At 41.3% G+C, this 18143-nt stretch overlaps 1 protein-coding gene across 5 annotated transcripts in view; it reads left to right on the forward strand.

The window, feature by feature from the left end:
• Nucleotides 1-18143, forward strand: part of FUBP1 (far upstream element binding protein 1) — a 30350-nt gene that overhangs the window by 6413 nt on the left and 5794 nt on the right. For all 5 annotated transcript variants that reach the window (XR_002481667.1, XR_002481668.1, XM_021710019.1 and 2 more), the window contains 11 exons: nucleotides 1803-1965; nucleotides 2068-2166; nucleotides 2288-2389; nucleotides 2632-2734; nucleotides 2837-2937; nucleotides 4284-4425; nucleotides 5630-5790; nucleotides 8373-8524; nucleotides 8610-8689; nucleotides 11738-11866; nucleotides 13343-13417. Coding sequence is in view for 3 of the 5 variants with exons in the window: in XM_021710019.1 (XP_021565694.1) it covers nucleotides 1803-1965; nucleotides 2068-2166; nucleotides 2288-2389; nucleotides 2632-2734; nucleotides 2837-2937; nucleotides 4284-4425; nucleotides 5630-5790; nucleotides 8373-8524; nucleotides 8610-8689; nucleotides 11738-11866; nucleotides 13343-13417 (1307 nt within the window). In the remaining 2 variants the exon portion in view is untranslated. The remainder of the gene's footprint in view (nucleotides 1-1802; nucleotides 1966-2067; nucleotides 2167-2287; nucleotides 2390-2631; nucleotides 2735-2836; nucleotides 2938-4283; nucleotides 4426-5629; nucleotides 5791-8372; nucleotides 8525-8609; nucleotides 8690-11737; nucleotides 11867-13342; nucleotides 13418-18143) is intronic.

The following is an 18143-nucleotide window of genomic DNA, read 5'->3' on the forward strand; positions in this document are numbered from 1 at the left end:
ATAAGAAAATGCCTGACGGTACTGGGAAACTACGGGGGGGGATGGGATTAACAGTCGCAAATATCTGTCTGGGGATGGGGAAACACCTCTTATCAACAGGGTGCCTGAATGAAACGTAATTGTACACCTAACCCTTAACTGTACCCCACAAAACCATAATAAAAAATATTGATTAAAAAAAAAAGTATCTGGCTATAAAAAGAAATGTAAATCAGTTTATATCACTATTCTTTTCAAAGTCCTTGATGCTTTCCCATTTACTTTAAAATAAAAGTCAATGTCTTTATCATAGCCTGCTCTCATGCTCTCGCACTTGCTTTTTTTTTAAACCATTCTTCCGTCAGCTCACCTGTTCTTAGCCCCATTTGGAATCTTTCGAGGCCTTTGCATTTCCTGTTCATTTCCCCCCAGATGTTTTCATCGTCCCCCTCCCTCTTATAGGTCTTGACTCAAATGTCTCTATCACTAAGGTCTCCCATATCTATTTTGTATAAAATAGCACTTTCTTATGTGTGCATACACATAGACACCTTCTGTTCTAATATATCCTGCTTTGCTTTTCTTTATTGCATTTACTAAATAGCATGTTATTTATTTGACATATTTTAACTTATTTAATGAAGTTAAGCCCCTGTTTTTTTACTTATTTTTTTTACTTATTTTTACTTATTTAATGAAGTTCAGCCTCTAGCTGAATCCCTGTTTTCTTCAGTACCGTAACCCTATTGCCTAGAATAGCACCTGGCACATAGTCGATATTTAAGTATTTGTTGGATGTATAAATAAATTTTAATATGTAAGAAAGCAAAACTGGTGTCTTAAAATTTAAGTAAATAGTTTTCAGAGGAATCCACTGAATTCTGAGATAGCCTTAGAATTTGATTGTTCCTTCTTTGAAATTTTGGACTGTTCTCAAAATAAAAATTACATACTTGGAAAATTAATTGCATAGATTCAGTCTTTGACCCTTGATGGCATTTTCTTTTCTCGTTTTTTTTTATTCAATATTTTTTATTATGATATTGTGGGGTACAGTTAAGGGTTAGGTACACAGATATGCTTCATTCAGGCACCCTTGTTCATAAGGGGTGTCTCCCCATCCCCAGACAGATATTTACTACCGTTAATCCCATCTCCCTTCCCCTCCCACCCCCATAGTTTCCCACCAGTGTCAGTCATTTTCTTATAGTATTATGTTGGATGTTCAAGGTTCACTATATGAGTGAGAACATGGGATACTCAGATCTTTGTTTCTGTGAGAGATCACTCAGTATTATAGACTCTAGTTCCATCCAGGTTGCTGCAAAATTCATGATTTTGTTCTTTTTTATGGCTGCGTAGTATTCTGTCGTGTGTATGTACCACATTTTTTTAATCTAGTCCTCTTTTGATGGACAGTATGGTTGCTTCCAGGTTCTTGCTATTGTGAACAATGCTGCAATAAACATACGTGTGCAGGTATCTTTTTGATAGAGTGATAAATCGTCTCTACAATAAATAAAAAAAATTAGCCAGGCGTGGTAGTGTGCACCTGTAGTCCCAGCTACTTGGAGGGCTGAGGTGGAAGGATCGCCGGAGCCCAAGCAGGTCGAGGTTGTGGTGGCCGGGAACATGCCTCTGCACTCTGGTCTAGGCAACAGAGTGAGACGCCAATTACAAAAAAAAAGTATTGCTAAAATTAGCATCAAGGCACCTAATACTGAATTGGTATAGGGAGGTACTTGATTATGTTATTTCACGTTTCTCTGTTTGATAATGTTGGTTGTGCATGCCTTAATATTTGAATATCAATTTTTTGACAGATCAGCAAAACGGTTACTGGACCAGATTGTTGAAAAAGGAAGACCAGCTCCTGGCTTCCATCATGGTGATGGACCAGGAAATGCTGTTCAAGAAATTATGATTCCAGCTAGCAAGGCGGGATTGGTTATTGGAAAGGGGGGAGAAACTATTAAACAACTCCAGGTATTGTTATGCTTGTAAAATGAATACTTCTAGACTGTTTTGATGCCGGTTTTCTTCCATTGTCCTTTCGTTAAAACACATGATTTCTGTGGTCATTAACAGGAGCGGGCTGGAGTGAAAATGGTTATGATTCAAGATGGGCCTCAGAACACTGGTGCTGACAAACCTCTTAGGATTACAGGAGATCCATATAAAGTTCAAGTAAATTTAACTTTATACTCTATGAAGAAGTTTGGGTTGGATGGGGTTGGGCAAAACATGCATGAATAATTTAAATGTTTTGAGACATGTTTTCTAAATTAACTAACTTTTTCTACCTTAGCAAGCCAAGGAAATGGTGTTAGAGTTAATTCGTGATCAAGGTGGTTTCAGAGAAGTTCGAAATGAGTATGGGTCAAGAATAGGAGGAAATGAAGGGATAGATGTAAGTAAAAATACCCATCAGGAGTGGTTGTATGCTAATCCATAAATAGCATGTTGTTCCTGTTTTGTGTTAAGTAGCCTACTCTAACATTGTGTTCTTTCATTTCTACTTTAGAATACAGAATTTTGTTTTGTATCTTCTTGCCTTATCTGCTATAAATGTAGCATTATATGCACTTTTATGATTTGGTGCAGATTAATTTTCAGGAATGACTTTCTTGATACTAAGTCTTCTTTACATAGGTCCCCATTCCAAGATTTGCTGTTGGTATTGTAATAGGAAGAAACGGAGAGATGATCAAAAAGATACAAAATGATGCTGGGGTTCGAATTCAGTTTAAGCCAGGTGGGTACATAACATTAGTCTTCAAAATGTTGGTAGCAGTTAGTTTTGACACCTACACGTGTATTGTTTTATGAAGCCAATTTGTTTTTATTTCTTTTGAAGATGATGGGACAACACCTGACAGGATAGCACAGGTCACGGGCCCTCCTGACCGATGTCAGCATGCTGCAGAAATCATTACAGACCTGCTGCGAAGTGTTCAGGTTTGATAGACAGTTGACATTTTCATTATTTGTTTTCATATAAAAATTTTTCTGGCCAGGCATAGTGGCTCATGCCTGTAGTCCCAGCACTTTGAGAGGTTGATGCAGGAGGATTGCTTGAGGTCAGGAGTTCCAATATCAGCTTGGACAATATTGCAAGAGCCCTTCTGTATGAGAAAAAAAACAAAAAACAGGGTGGTGGCATATGCCTGTAGTCTCAGGCACTCGGGAGGCTGAGGCAGGAGGAGATCTTGAACCCAAGAGTCAGCTACAGCGAGCCATGGTTGCACTGTGCGCTCCAACCTGAGCAACAGAGCAAGACCTTACGGAAAACCCCAAAAAATCTGGAGTTATTTTTTAGAAGTAAGCCCCTTGTAGTACAGGCTTGCCCCACTAGGTCAGTGTTCTAGGAACCCGTTGGTACCAGTGCTCATGTACCAGCTAACATTGTTGCCAGTCTGCGTTCGACTTGGTGAAATTTTGGGGCGAGATTTATTTTTAAGTGTGTTTTCCCATTTCAAGATTAGTGATTTACAAGTATACCTGACCACACTTTGCTGAATTTTCAGCAGTTTTTGTCCAAAAATGGCATGACCTCTGTGCCCCACCCTTCCATTCACCCAATCTTGCCCCAAGCAACTTTTTTTGTTTGTTTCCCCAATGAAAAAAGTCCTCATAGGGAAACATTTTGCCACTGTGGGAGTGGTGGAACGAAAAACAGCAGAAGCACTAAAAGGCATTAAAATTAACAAGTTCAAAAACTTTTGAGTAGTGGAAACAGCATCTCGATAGGTGTATTGCATCAGAGTATTTTGAAGATGAATTAAATTCAAACATGTAATAGTAAATGTACAGTCTTTTATAAATTCCAGTTTGGCTGGAATTTACACACGAGGGGGACCCCAGCAAAACTGGAATTTATAAAAGACTGTACATTTACTACTACATGTTTGAATTTCATTCATCTTCAAAATACTCTGATGCAGTACACCTATCGAGATGTGTATATATATAATATATATATATATATATATATATCTTCCCTTTACCAAAACTGAAAGTTTCTCCCCCGATACTTTTATATCAGTCTGCTTTGTGGTGCTTTACTAGTGGCTAAAAAGTTTGAATTGCTTTAAGGTATACCTCTTGGAGTAGGAAGAAATTCCACATACATGTGCTACCTTATTCACCCATGTATAAAAAGTAAATGGTAGTTATTTCTTGGTGATTACTTGGGCCACTTTATCTCTAAATTTTTGGTTTAGGATTAGGAAGAACAGCTGTAATAATTTTATCGTGAAAAGAAGAATTTATTTCTGTGCTTTCTTGTATTTCCTTCTCCCTAGGCTGGTAACCCAGGTGGACCTGGTCCTGGTGGTCGAGGAAGAGGTAGAGGTCAGGGCAACTGGAACATGGGACCGCCTGGTGGACTGCAGGAATTTAATTTCATTGTGCCAACTGGGAAAACTGGACTAATAATAGGAAAAGGTAATGAATTTTACGCTCTTATCGTATAATAAGTTACCTCATTTTTCTGGACACTTTGTTGTACAAAGGGCCAATGACTTTTCTTTGTGTTTTAGTAGAGAAAGCATTTTTACATTAATAAATAACGACTAAAACACAAATGAAGGATCGCATGTATACTTATGAAATACGAGTGGGGTTTGAATCTCTTTCAGTTATCGAGAAAGAGGATCAAGAGTTCATTATTAGTGCAAGAAACTTTTGACCCATAGAGTGGTTTGAGTGTTTGTTTTGTTTGCATCAGGGTCTCACTCTTATTGCCCAAGTGGGAATACAGTGACTTAATCAGCTCACTGCATCCTCAACCTCCTGGGCTCATGCAACCCTTCTACCTCAGCCTCCTAAGTAGCTGGGACTACAGGCACACACCAACACGCCTAGCTAATTTTTTTTTTTTTTTTTTTTTTTGTAGAAACAGTGTCTTGCTGTATTGCCTAGGCTGGTCTGAAACTCCTAGGCTCAAGCAGTCATCACACCTAAACCTCCTAGAGTGTTGGGAATACAAGTGTAAGCCATCAGACCCAGCCTGATAGAGTGTTTTTGTTTTTTTCTTGACTCATTTTGCTTTTTTTTAAATTCGAATGTTTATGCTTACATTGCTTTTAAAAGTGATTTATTCAAACCAGATAACGTTGATAGTTCACCTTAAGATTGGGTATAAGCAAAGTAAATAAATGTATTTTAAGAGAAGCATGAAATGCTTCGTATACTTTAGCTTAAAGTATATTAAAGGGAGAGTTTTTTCAAATAGGGTACTGGACACAACCTTTTTTATTTTTTTTATTTTTTTTTTGAGTTGGAGTCTCACTCTGTTGCCCACACTGGAGTGCAGTGGCCGCTCCCGGCCACCAGAGCCTCAACCTGCTGGGCTCCCGCGATCCTTCCGCCTCAGCCTTCCAAGTAACTGGAACTACAGGCGTGCGCTACCACGCCCGGCTAATTTTTGATTTATTGTAGAGATGAGGTCTCGCCAAGTGCCCAGGCGGGTCTCAAACCCGCAGGCTCAGGCAATCCACTCACCTCAGCCTCCCAAAGGCGTGGGATTACAGGCTGAGCCACCAAGCCCGGCTACAACTTTTTTTTAAAGGTCCTTCATTGTGACCATTTTCTTCTAACTCCTCTTGCATCCTTGGAACCTTTATAGAAACTGCTGTCTTTTTCTTAGGAGGTGAAACCATAAAAAGCATAAGCCAACAGTCTGGCGCAAGGATAGAACTTCAGAGGAATCCTCCACCTAATGCAGATCCTAACATGAAGCTGTTTACAGTCCGTGGCACTCCACAGCAGATAGACTACGCACGACAGCTCATCGAGGAAAAGATTGGTGTGAGTGTGCTTTAGTCTTCAGTGGATGACCACGGCCTTGTTAGTTGTGCACGCAGGGCATCCATTCAGAGCCACCACAGGAAAATAACTCAGCGTCTGATCTGAAACTTCAGGTTTCATGACATACAGGCATATAGTAGATAAAACATGAATAGGACTTTCCAGCAATGCAAGTGACCTAAGTAAATCCACAGTTACAGGTTTTCAGAACCACCTTACATTTGGGTGCATGTAGGTCAGAGAGGGTAGTGTGACCGGCAGGTATGATGCTAGTGTTGGTGGAAGGTTGCGACACATCTTTGAAGGAGATAGGTATCAGAGCTCATTATTTATAATGGTCTTGTGTCCCTAACTTGAGGTGTGGGGGAGCATCTTAAATTATTAGTGATCAGAATTTTTTAGGAATATTCTTTTTGGTGTTGCTTGTGCTGTGAACGGGGAGCAAAAGAAGTTGGATACCGATTCGGTCTGCTTGAGAAGACAAATATAGATGTGCAGAAGACAGTTAACAACATCTTCTGGAAATGTGCATACAGACACTGCCGGTTCTTTTGTGTAGATTATTTGAAAAACAGAGAGAATGCTTGTGGACTGAGTAAGGCAAAGGTTGATGCCAGAGCAGAAAAATGAATATCACATCTCGCCTTTTTATTTTACTTTAACCTTGCATGCAAGATCCGGATTTCTTTTGTATTCATGGGAAAACAAGTTGGGTTGGTGGTTAAGAGCATGGACTTCGGAGTTAGGTGGCCTGGGTTCAATCCTGTGAATCATTTACTGGCCGTGTGACCCTGAAGAAGTTATTTATACTCTTCAGTGCCTCTGTTTCCTCCTGTAAAATAAGGATAATATTACCTACTTCATAGAGTTGTGGGATTACCTACTTCATAGAGTTGTGGGATTGCGTGTGTGTGTCACTTAAAAGAATGCAAGGCACATAGTTCTGTAAAGATGTTGCTGCAACCGGGCATGGTGGCTCACACCTCTACTCTCAGCACTTTTGGAGGCCAAGGTGGGAGGATCATTGAGGCCAGAAATTCAAGATCAACCTGGACAACATAAGAAGACACTGTACTTCTAGCAAAAAAGGGGAAAGTCATTGGTTACTTTTTCAGTGTTACTTTCTTTTTATTATTTGGAAAAGATGGGTCTTGGAAACAGAGATGACAACACTTGAAGACTTAAAGCATTAAGTTTAATTTCCTTATTTTTGCAGTGAGAAAATTGACACCCAAATGCAGTTTACACATTTTATTTTGTCCAAAAATGTCACTTGGTCATATTTACTACATGAAAGGGGCATAGGGCATTTTTTTTTTTCTGAGTTGGAATCTCATTCCTTCACCCAGGCTGGAGTGCAGTGGCACACGCTCATGGCCACCCCAGCATCGACCTTCTGGGCTCCAGCAATCCTTCCGCCTCAGCGTTCCAAGTAGCTGGAACTATAGATGCGTGCTACCTCGCCTGGCTTTTTTTTTATTTGATTGTAGAGATGAGGTCTTGCCAGGTTGCCTAGGCTGGTCTCGATCACGCAGGCTCAGGCAATCCACTTGCCTCGGCGTCCCAAAGTGCTGGGATTACAAGCTGAGCCACTGAGCCCAGCTGAAAGGGGCGTTTCTAAGGCAGTAATTCTTTTTTTTTTTGAGTTGGAGTCTCACTCTGTCGCCCAGACTGGAGTGCAGTGGCTGCTCCCGGCCACCGCAGCCTCGACCTGCTGGGCTCCGGCGATCCTTCCGCCTCAGCCTACCCAGTAGCTAGAATTACAGGCATGCGCTACCACGCCCGGCTGATTTTTTGATTTATTGTAGAGATGGGGTCTCGCTGCCCAGGCGGGTCTCGAACCCACAGGCTCAGGCATTTCACTCGACTCAGCCTCCCAAAGGCGCGGGATTACAGGCTGAGCCACCAAGCCCGGCTCAAGGCAGTAATTCTAATGGTCTTTGCAGTTTGGTTTACCAAAAAGAAATCTGTTAAGCATGTGGATTAATGATGTGTCATGGTCAGGATATGAAGCATCCTGATTTGTTGAATGAATTATATAAAGGGAATTTTCATGCTATTAGAAAATTGTGTAGATGAGAAGCAAAAGAGGACATAATTTAAATTACTCGTCTAAATGGGGTTCCAGTGACAGAAAAGGAAAGATTATGAAGTGGACTTCAGTTTGTTAGTGAACTGGTTTGTTCATGGTAGGTGAAGTGTTCAGAAGACAGTTGATGGGACAGCACCTGGGCGGTATGGGCTTATATGGTGGATGTGGTGTCTGTTGTCAGGAAGTAGAGGCAGAGCAGGTGCAGAGGAGAGCTGGAGATCGGGACCTGCTTACTGGCAGGCTTGCATGGTGGCAGGGAAACAGGACAGAAACTGCTGCTGGACACAGGAGGCAGCTAAAGGAAGTGTGCCGTTGTGCGTTTAATTGTGAATGTCGTTGATGACTGTTACAGGCAGAGATAAACTAGCGTTTGCAACGTGAATGAGGACGGAAGCCCGAAAGTGTGCTGCTCGTGACTGCGAGAGGGTCGAGATGGCAGTTGACCTGGCCTGAAAGGTTAACCGTTACTCTGCTTTTCTGATTTTTGCAGGGCCCGGTAAATCCTTTAGGGCCACCTGTACCCCATGGGCCCCATGGTGTCCCAGGCCCCCATGGGCCTCCTGGGCCTCCAGGGCCTGGAACTCCAATGGGACCATACAACCCTGCACCTTATAATCCAGGACCACCCGGCCCAGCTCCTCAGTAAGTACTGGATTTAGTTCTGGGCATTCCCCACAAAGATGAGAGCTTTTGGCAAATGGTATTTTTTTACTGCTTTTCTTTTCAGTGGTCCTCCAGCCCCATATGCTCCCCAGGGATGGGGAAATGCATACCCACACTGGCAGCAGCAGGCTCCTCCTGATCCAGGTAAAGGATGTTCATTTGTGTGTCTGTATTGTTTTCCATCCTTGTTACGTTTTTAAATTTTCCTAGTGCTGATTCTACACTTAATGCCCTGTCTTCAATCATTTTACTCTTTCAGCAGAGTATTACTGCTTCTGCCATGGTGTATAAGACTGACATGAGTGTGATCTCTACTTTTATGCAACTTTTTCCTACTGTATTTGCGTTTTTCTTCTACTTGTGAGTTGATACAGCAGAATGCTAGAAGTTAAAGTCTACAGGAGCAAGTACAGTGGCTTAGGCTTTAGAGACTGATGCTATCAAATGTGTAGTGTGTTCATTGTAACGTCATCCACGATAGAATAGTTTATTTATAAAATTGTGGAATGGGCGGGGTGTGGTGGCTTCTGTAGTCCCAGCTCATTGGGAGAATCACTTGAGCCCAGAAGTTTGAGGTTGCAGTGAGCTATGTTTGTCCGTTCACTGCAGCCGGGGTCACAGAGTGAGACTTCATCTCTTAAAAAATAAGAAAGTTACAGTCTTAAAATAACTTGGGCATTAAACTCCCAAGTTGTCAAATTAGATATAAGCTGCCCTCGTGCCCTGATAGGCAGCCTCTTTTTAGTAAATACCAGACTTGTATTTAATATCTGCATGCTGAACTCTAAAATACATTTAATTATTTTCTCTATTCAGATCTGCATTTTATGTATATTCCTTTCTGTTCCGTTGCATCTTTCCATATGCTGTAGTTTGCCTTCTATCTTGGTCAAAGAGTTACTCTTTGCAACCTGTTAACACTTACGTATGATCCCCTTTTCTCACCTGCTTACCTGCCTTTAGGCCTCTTTGACTTGGAGTAGTTTCAAGGAAGGTATATTGAATTATGGATTGCTTTCTACGCATAGTAAACTGATCCCCCAAAACTTGAAATGATTGATTGTTGGTTTAAGTGTGGCCCTATGTTATAATGTACTTTAATTTCACAGGAAGTATGCGTTTTGGAATATGATGATACAACATGACAGTCACCAAATAACCACAGCTTCCACTCATTCAAGGAACAGCTTGGGTTGTTCTAGGATCTGGGTATGCAGAGTTGGGTCTGTGTTCTATAGCAGAAGAACACTCCCAGCATACACAACACTGTGACAGAAGGGCTCACAGGGTACAGACGAAGTGTCCGATGTGACTTCCTGTGTAATATTCTAAAGGTTAACCTGTTGAGAATGAAAGGGCTTCTCTTGTAAGCTAATTGGGATGGTTGATTATGCAGAGGAATGGGATTCAAGAGTTTGAGCAGGTTAGGCAACAGATTTACATTAGATATTTGGATCTGCCAGGATTGTAACTGTGAATACTACTGCGTACATAGCATAATTGAGAAAAATGATGAGGGTAAGAAGAGGTCTTTACCACAAATTGCCACTTACAGTTGTGAAGTACCATAGTAATAACTAGTCAATGAATGTGGCTTTCAGCATTACCTTTGGGAGAGAAATAGGGGTTATTGAGTCTTTGGGTTAGAGATTGCATAGATTAGACTTAGAATTATGTAGTGTTTTATTATTGATGTTATCTGAACTAAAATCTGTTTTTATAAAAAGTTAATAGTCTGTATGGATAAATAAGGAATTTAGACTTCATTGTCAGTCCTAGTTTTACAACTAATTATGTAAGCAAGTTTCTGAGCTCCTCCAGGCCTTTGTTTCCTTATCTATAAAATGATGAATGAATCTTATGTTGAATGAATATTTAGTAAGTTCTTAGTGTATATTGGTTATATATAACTGTGAGACTGGGTATTTTTTGAATGGTGTATACATTTGGGAATATAGATATTACTTCCTAAAGTTTGTTTTTTTATACAGACATTGTGTCAAGTGAAATAGATTTCTTAATTCATATACAGGTAAAGATTTTTTAAATTAATGTATAGATAATGACACTATTGAGACATGTAAATATCCAACATAGAAAAGCACTACATTTAGCAACCGAAGAAAGTTTGGAGGGTGGTCTAATACCACCTTATAATTATATCACCTTATGACTTTCTTTTTCTAGAAATCCTTGCTGCTTTTTCTCAGACTTCACTAACCTTTATAAGCAGCTGAGAATTGCTACCTGTTTGAATCCACGTAGAGATACAGACTCTGACTAAGGAAATTACATTCTTCTTGATACAAACTAATAAAAATGTACCTGTGGTATTGTGTGATATTCCTAGTATAAAGCACAGAGTCAATAAGAGGAATTCTGGTCTAGATTGTTCACACGTAAGTTGATGTGTGAGGGATGAAGAGGGTGAAGCCATTGTAGAGGAAACACAGCAGGACCAAAGGCCTAGCCACGGGAACGGCGACTTCTGAGGAGGTACAAGAGACGTGTTGTGCCTGGAGCTTGAGTATTGAAGAGAGATTGACAGAAGGGGGAGTTGAGGCTGGAATGGATAAGCCGTGATGTTCAGATTGTTAAAGGTGTTGAACAGTAAGCTGTAATTAAAAGCCTTGAACATCCTGGAAATTCTAGGATATAAATGAAGAATTTCAGGTAGGGCGATGACATCAAGTTGATGTACATTCACTGCGAAATAGTATGAGATGGAATGTGACTAATCTCTTTTAAGATTCCTAAGATTTTTTTCTCCTCACTGAAAATAAGACCAGAGAGAGTTCATCACGGTTTGTTTCTTGTACAGACTAGCCCCTAGAAGTCTTTTCCTTTAGTCATCGGCCATGTAGAACTGCTGTGCTTGAAGCAAAACGGGTTTAGGAAAAAAAGCAGTGGATTTGGAGCCAAAAGATCTTTATATATATCCCAGTTCTGTCGCTGTTTTTATAACCTAGGAAACGTGATCTCTGTGCCTCGGTGATCTTGAGTAAGAGCTGATAAGTGAAAATGAAAATAATAGAAAATTTGAAGGTTTTCATTTAATGGTTATTTTTGATGTTCTACCTAATTTTGAGGTCTGTGTATTTGCCACAAAGCTGGGTGTGTGTGTGTGTGGAAGAGAGAGAGAGATTGCAGACGTTTAAGTGCAAACCTTGAACTTGTGTTTATTCATTCTAGCTAAGGCAGGAACGGATCCAAATTCGGCAGCTTGGGCTGCTTATTATGCTCACTATTATCAACAGCAAGCACAGCCACCCCCTGCAGCTCCTGCAGGTGCACCAACTACAACCCAAACTAATGGACAAGGTAACTAAAGAGTTGAATTTGTATGTGAAAGACAAAGCTTGGAATGTTATATGAAGCGCATCATTGTATAATACCAGAAATTTCTAACATTATTCAATTATAACTTGAGTAATCAGACTTTCCATTGTTAAAATTGAGTTACTTTGAAATAATTTCAAATTCATTAAAGTAGCAAGAACGATACCAGGAACACTTAGCTAGCCCAGCTGCTAATGTTGTAACCCCTCCATACCCTCAGTATCATATCCATTATTCGTTCTGAAAGGAGCCATGTAAGACCAAACTGTAGATGTGGTACTGCAGTCATCTTAAATACTCCATGCTGTATTACTCCACAAATGCATAGCCGTCTTACGGCCCTCCAGATCAGTTGGTTAATGTTGATATATGACATTATTACTATCTCAATGCACAGCTATTATTCAGATCCCACGAATATCCCAACAGTTTCTCTTATCCAGGTTCCTACCTGGTAACGTGTTTCATTTAGTTATCAGGCCTGTTAAGTTTCACCAGTCTGAAATAGTTCTTCAATCTTTTTTTGTAGGATGACTATCAGTCTATGTCCCTTCAATGTCTACCTCTCCACTTAACCTTCGTTGATAACTGAATCTTGCCTGATTCAGTTGTCATTGTAGTGATGATTTTCTGTTTTCATCATCATACATTTATTGTCATTTTGCTGTAAGGAAGAACTTTCCTTTTCATCTTATTGAGCTCTTTATATCACTGTGGGTTTCTGGGGTTTTTTTAAGGTTATAATAGGGATTTTTATTATTTTTAATAGTCACGTTATTCTAGATTTGTCCAGTCAAGGAGTATCTTCAAATCAGCTCCTGTATCCTTTAGAAGTGCCTTGTTCTTTTAAGCAATTATTTTATTGCCTGACACAATAAGGTGCTTATTTTGTGCTTTCTGGGCTCTAGCCCGTCAGTTAGCCATTTCTTCAAAGAGCTCTGTTTCCCTTTAGTAGAAGATGGTGTTTAGAAACCAGACTAAGTATGCTCATTGCTACAGAGGCGTCATTGCTTCTAGTTTCTTTGAGCACAGTTAGGAATTATATTTACACACTCACACATATATTTTAAAATCATAGATATCCACATCTGTGTATTTTTAAAAAAATCTTTTTTACCTGTCACCCGCCAAATCATTTCAACATTTCCTAGCCTTTTCCCTTTTGTACTTAGAAGTAGTTAGGAACTGAGTATCCTTGGTGTGTTTACTCACTTGACACCCAATTTACTTATGTGCTCAATGCAGTCAGTCTTCAGACAGTGTCTTCGCAGTCTACCACCTCTGTTCCCTTGTGCCTGCTGTCGTTGGCACCAGCAGGCTTACTGCTACCACACAGCTTTTACCTCCTGCCCTCACTGCCCTGTAGCAGGCCACTGCTAGCTCTCACACAAGAAAGAGAAGGAAAGGCCCAAAATTGCCTTCTAAAGACTAACCTTGTTTTTGTGTTTCTTGAACAAGGTGATCAGCAGAATCCAGCTCCAGCTGGGCAGGTTGATTATACCAAGGCTTGGGAAGAGTACTACAAGAAAATGGGTATGTTGTTACATGTCTTTAAAATACATTTTTCTGGCTACTTGGAAGGCTGAGGCGGAAGGATCGCCAGAGCCCAGCAGGTCGAGGCTGCGGTGGCCGGGAGCATGCCACTGCACTCTAGTCTGGGCGGCAGAGTGAGACTCCAACTCAAAAAATAAAATAAAATAAAATAATGTTTTAATCTGTGGGTACATAGCAAGGACATTGTTTTATTTCCTAATTGCATTTGGCAACCAGTTATTAATTGAAACTAGAAATTACCTCACTAGAACTATTACATTGAATATTTTGTCGAAGATAGTTGTATGTATTACTAGCCTAAATGGCATAAGGTTAAATTTTAGAACATCAGGCAAAAATTGGTCATGTGTGTTATCATTTTTGCTGCAAAATAAGCAGGTAAGGAGTAACCTGCAGTGACAGGAAATGAATTATTCAGATATTTTTACATATATGAGAAAGGAAAAACAATCACCTGTAAAAAAGCCATTTTTATTCAGCAACTGTAGAGCACATATTACATACCAAGCACAGTGATGGATGCTGGTTATGCAGTTAATAGTAGCTAGGACCCCTGCCCTTATTGGAGGGTACAATTAAGTAATTTGCAAATTGCTGTGATGAGAAAGCTGTGTAGTCACTGTTTCACATGTTCAGATAGAACCAGAATTCGATCTAGGAGGGTCTGGGTCCCAAGCTTGTCTCCCAAATTTGTCTCTCTTAGGGATCATTTGGAATCTGATATTATACTTCCCAATTACTTCGTTTTTACTTACTTTTGCTCTTTGTCATTTAAAATTAATACACACCACAGCCAGATAAACTTGTCCATCTTTTCTTTTTGAGTTGGAGTCTCACTCTGTCGTCCAGACTGGAGTGCAGCAGCACGCTCCCGGCCACCGCCGCCTCAACCTCCTGGGCTCTGGTGATCCTTCCGCCTCAACCTTCCAAGTAGCTGGAGTTACAGGCGCGCGCTACCACGCCCAGCTCATTTTTGATTTATTACAGAGATGAGGTCTCGTCAAGTTGCCCAGGCTGGTCTCGAACCCTAGGCAATCCTAGCCCCCGCCACCCAGAGTTCTGGGATTTGAGCCATTGCACCCAGCTTCAGTGTAAATTTCGATGTTTTCTTTGCCAAAGAATGTTTCTCATCCTCCACAGGAAGAAAAATTTTCAGAAGGATGATAATATTAATCTTTTTTTGTGAAAAAGCGCACATACCTGGCAATAAAGATGTTCTACACAACACAACTGGTTTCTTTTTTCTTTTTTTTTTTTTTTTGAGTTGGAATCTCACTCTGTCGCCCAGACTAGAGTGCAGTGGCCGCTCCCGGCCACCGCAGCCTCCACCTGCTGGGCTCCGGCGATCCTTCCACCTCAGCCTTCCGAGTAGCCGGAATTCCAGGCATGCGCTACCACGCCCGGCTGATTTTTTGATTTATTGTAGAGATGAGGTCTCGCTGCCCAGGCGGGTCTCGAACTCGCAGGCTCAGGCAATCCACTCACCTCGGCCTCCCAAAGGCACGGGATTACAGGCTGAGCCACCGAGCCCAGCTGGTGTCTTTTTAAAGAAAGAAAAACTAGTGTTTCCTGTTACAGTGGCTTTCTAGGAGAGGCGTCCTCCATCTTATTTCTGAAGCTAAGACAGATTAAGTTTTTGTGACCCAGTGTATCTCAGACAGATCTAAAGTACCTAAAAGTTTACTTAAATTTTAAATAGTGTACTCTATTAAGGTGACTGTATAATTTATTTTCTGAACTGGAATCCTTTTGAGAATGACTAGGGAGGGATGCTGTTAATATTCATGCCCGGCTGGGCTTGGTGGCTCAGTCTGTAATCCCAGCACTTTGGGAGGCCGAGGCAAGTGGATTACCTGAACCTGTGGGCTTGAGACCTGCCCAGGCAAATTGACAAGACCTCATCTCTACAATAAATCAAAAATTAGCCGGACGTGGTAGTGCGCACCTGTAGTTCCAGCTACTTGGAAGGCTGAGGAGGAAGGATCACCAGAGCCCAGCAGGTCGAGGCTGCAGTGGCCGGGAGCATGCCACTGCACTCCAGTCTGGGTGACAGAGTGAGACTCCAACTGAAAAAAATAAAATAAAAATAAAAATAATCATGCCCTGGCAACAGTAGTTAGTACTAATAGTCAGCTTAACTGTAGTAAAATTGCGTCGCCATCTTAAAGTGGCACACACTTACTTGGACGGCTGAGGAAGGAGGGTCTTTTGAGCCCAGGTGATTGAGGCCAGCCTGGGCAACATAGTGGGACCCTGTCAGTAGCAACAAAGTTGAGCACATTCAGGTTAAAAATCAGCTAACTCCAGCTTGTATTTTTACAATAGATAACGTGCCTGGCAGGTTTCTTGATTATTATTAAGTAGTTTAAAACGAAGGTCCTGAAATGGACTTAGGTTACGACTGAGGAATAAGTTTGGCTTCTGTACTCTTTAGTCTTTACTTGCCCCAAATGAACAGATGTGTTGAATTCTCATTTTTATTTTTATTTTTATTTTGTCTTTGAGTTGGAGTCTCACTCTGTCACCCAGGCTAGAGGGCAGTGGCGTGCTAACGGCCACCGCAACCTCGACCTAGTGGGCTCAGGGATCCTTCCACCTCAGCCTTCCAAGTAGCTGGAACTGCAGGCATGCACCACCGTGCCTGGCTAGTTTTTGATTTATCGTGGAGATGAGGTCTCACCAAGTTGCCCAGGCTGCTCTCGAACCCCTGGACTCAGACAACCCTCTTGCCTCTGCCTCCCAAAGTGCTGGGATTACAGACGTGAGCCACCGTGCCCAGCTAATTTTTATAGTTAAGGGGGGCCATTTCACTTTACCTTTGTTTTCATTTCTTACTTTCTGCCATTTCCCTGCCAATAATTCTCCAAAATTCTAATTTTAAACAAAATGGACCAGTTGGGCAATTCCCTCACATCTGTAAATCTTAAAGGAAATAATGCTGGGTAATTCAGTCAGATGTTTAGCATTTTTCATTCTATGGTAGCCACAAGGTCTACTTAACTTTCCTATAAAACTTCTTGTTTTTTAAATGGAAGGAAGAAAGAATTACACAATAGGGAGAGAGAGGTTTTTATCTTCAAAGCCCCATTCCCTGTTGATTCTTTGGTGGCATCTCTGGAATTTCCTGGGACTGTCCCGATTTCTTCAAGTGCACTCTTCACCCAGCTAGGAAGGCCATCTTCTCCAAGTGCACTCTTCACCCAGCTAGGAAGGCCATCCCAGATTTTGAAGCCTAATTTCAGGTTTTCTTATTGAGAAATCCCTTTAATGAACTATAAGTCGTTATTTGCTTATTAGTAAACAAACCTTTGTTGAAACAGGTGGGAATTTGGTTTTCAAAATCAGTTGTGTTTTCTAAACTCCAAATTTCCTAAGAGAACTTGGGAGAGAAAATCTGGGGTTTAAAAAAGTAAATTTTAGCCAAGCATGATGCCTCATGCTTGTTAATCCTAGCACTTTGGGAGACTGAAGTGAGTGGATTGCCTAGTGCAGGGGTTCAAGACCAGCCTTGGCACCTTGGCAAAATCTGGTCTCTGTAATAAATCCAAAAGTTAGTCGGCCATGGTGGCACGCGTGTGTAACTCCAGCTACTTGGAAGTTCAGCAGGTCGAAGCTGCGGTAGCTGTGATGGTGCCACTGCACTCTAGCATGGGCAACAGAGAGAGACTCCTACTCAAAAAAAGTGACCAGGGGCTATTTTAAGTCCTATAAGGAATAGCAGCAATCTGGGATGGATATTTTTAAAGCTAGAATAGAGGAAACTTTTGTAGTAATAAACACCTGTACAAGCAGACATGTCTTCAAAGTAGAGAGGGGTAATTCTTGTTTGGAAGCAGGTAAGTGAAGACATTTTGGGAAAGGTGTGACTTAAGGAAGGCCTGTGTAATAAGCACTGATGGGATAGACTCTGAACCCTTCTCGTCTGGCGCCTTAAGGCTAAAGGAGGGAAGAGAGTTGTGGGAAGGATGCAGGTGAATAGGGAGAAGCGAATGAGAATCTCTTCAAGCAAGGCCAGTGCCTGAGCTCAGTAGTCACAAGCGAACGCCAGGACAAGTTGTTCATCTATTAGGTGGCATGAAATTAATGTAAAACTTCATACATTGTAAGGGTTACGGAATGTTCGACTGAAGAATTCACTGAACTGGCACCAAAACGGCAACTGAAGAGGGGAATAAGGGGAGCAGGATTCAGAAGTACATGCCTTTAAATTGGAGGCGTGAAAGGAAATTTTCTTTGCCATCTTTTAAGTTTGGAATGTCAAGTGTTGTCAACGTATTTACCAAGTGTTTTTGTCTATTTATTTAAGTTGGAGTCTCACTCTATCACCCAGGTGATCCTTCCGCCTCAGCCTTCCAAGTAGCCGGAACTACAGGCATACACTTCCATGCCCCACAAATCTTTTATTTAGTATAGAGCCAAGTTGCACAGGCTGGTCTCAAACCCATAGCCTCAGGCAATGCAGCAGCAATCCAGAGTGCTGGGATTCCAGGCTAAACTACCGAGCCCAGCCCTGTTTCTACCATCTTATTATGAGATTTCTGTGTTACCCAAAGGTAGCAGACAGGGGTCTTTCATGCATTTTTAAGGTTAAGAATTGGGTCCTAGCCGGGCTTAGTGGCTCAGCCGTAATCCCACGCCTTTGGGTGGCTGAGGTGAGTGGATTGTCTGAGCCTGCGGGTTCGAGACCCGCCTGGGCAACTTGGCG

This window comes from Carlito syrichta, unplaced genomic scaffold (assembly GCF_000164805.1).
Source record: "Carlito syrichta isolate Samal-C Ts95f unplaced genomic scaffold, Tarsius_syrichta-2.0.1 Scaffold287936, whole genome shotgun sequence".
Taxonomy (NCBI): Eukaryota; Metazoa; Chordata; class Mammalia; order Primates; family Tarsiidae; genus Carlito; species Carlito syrichta.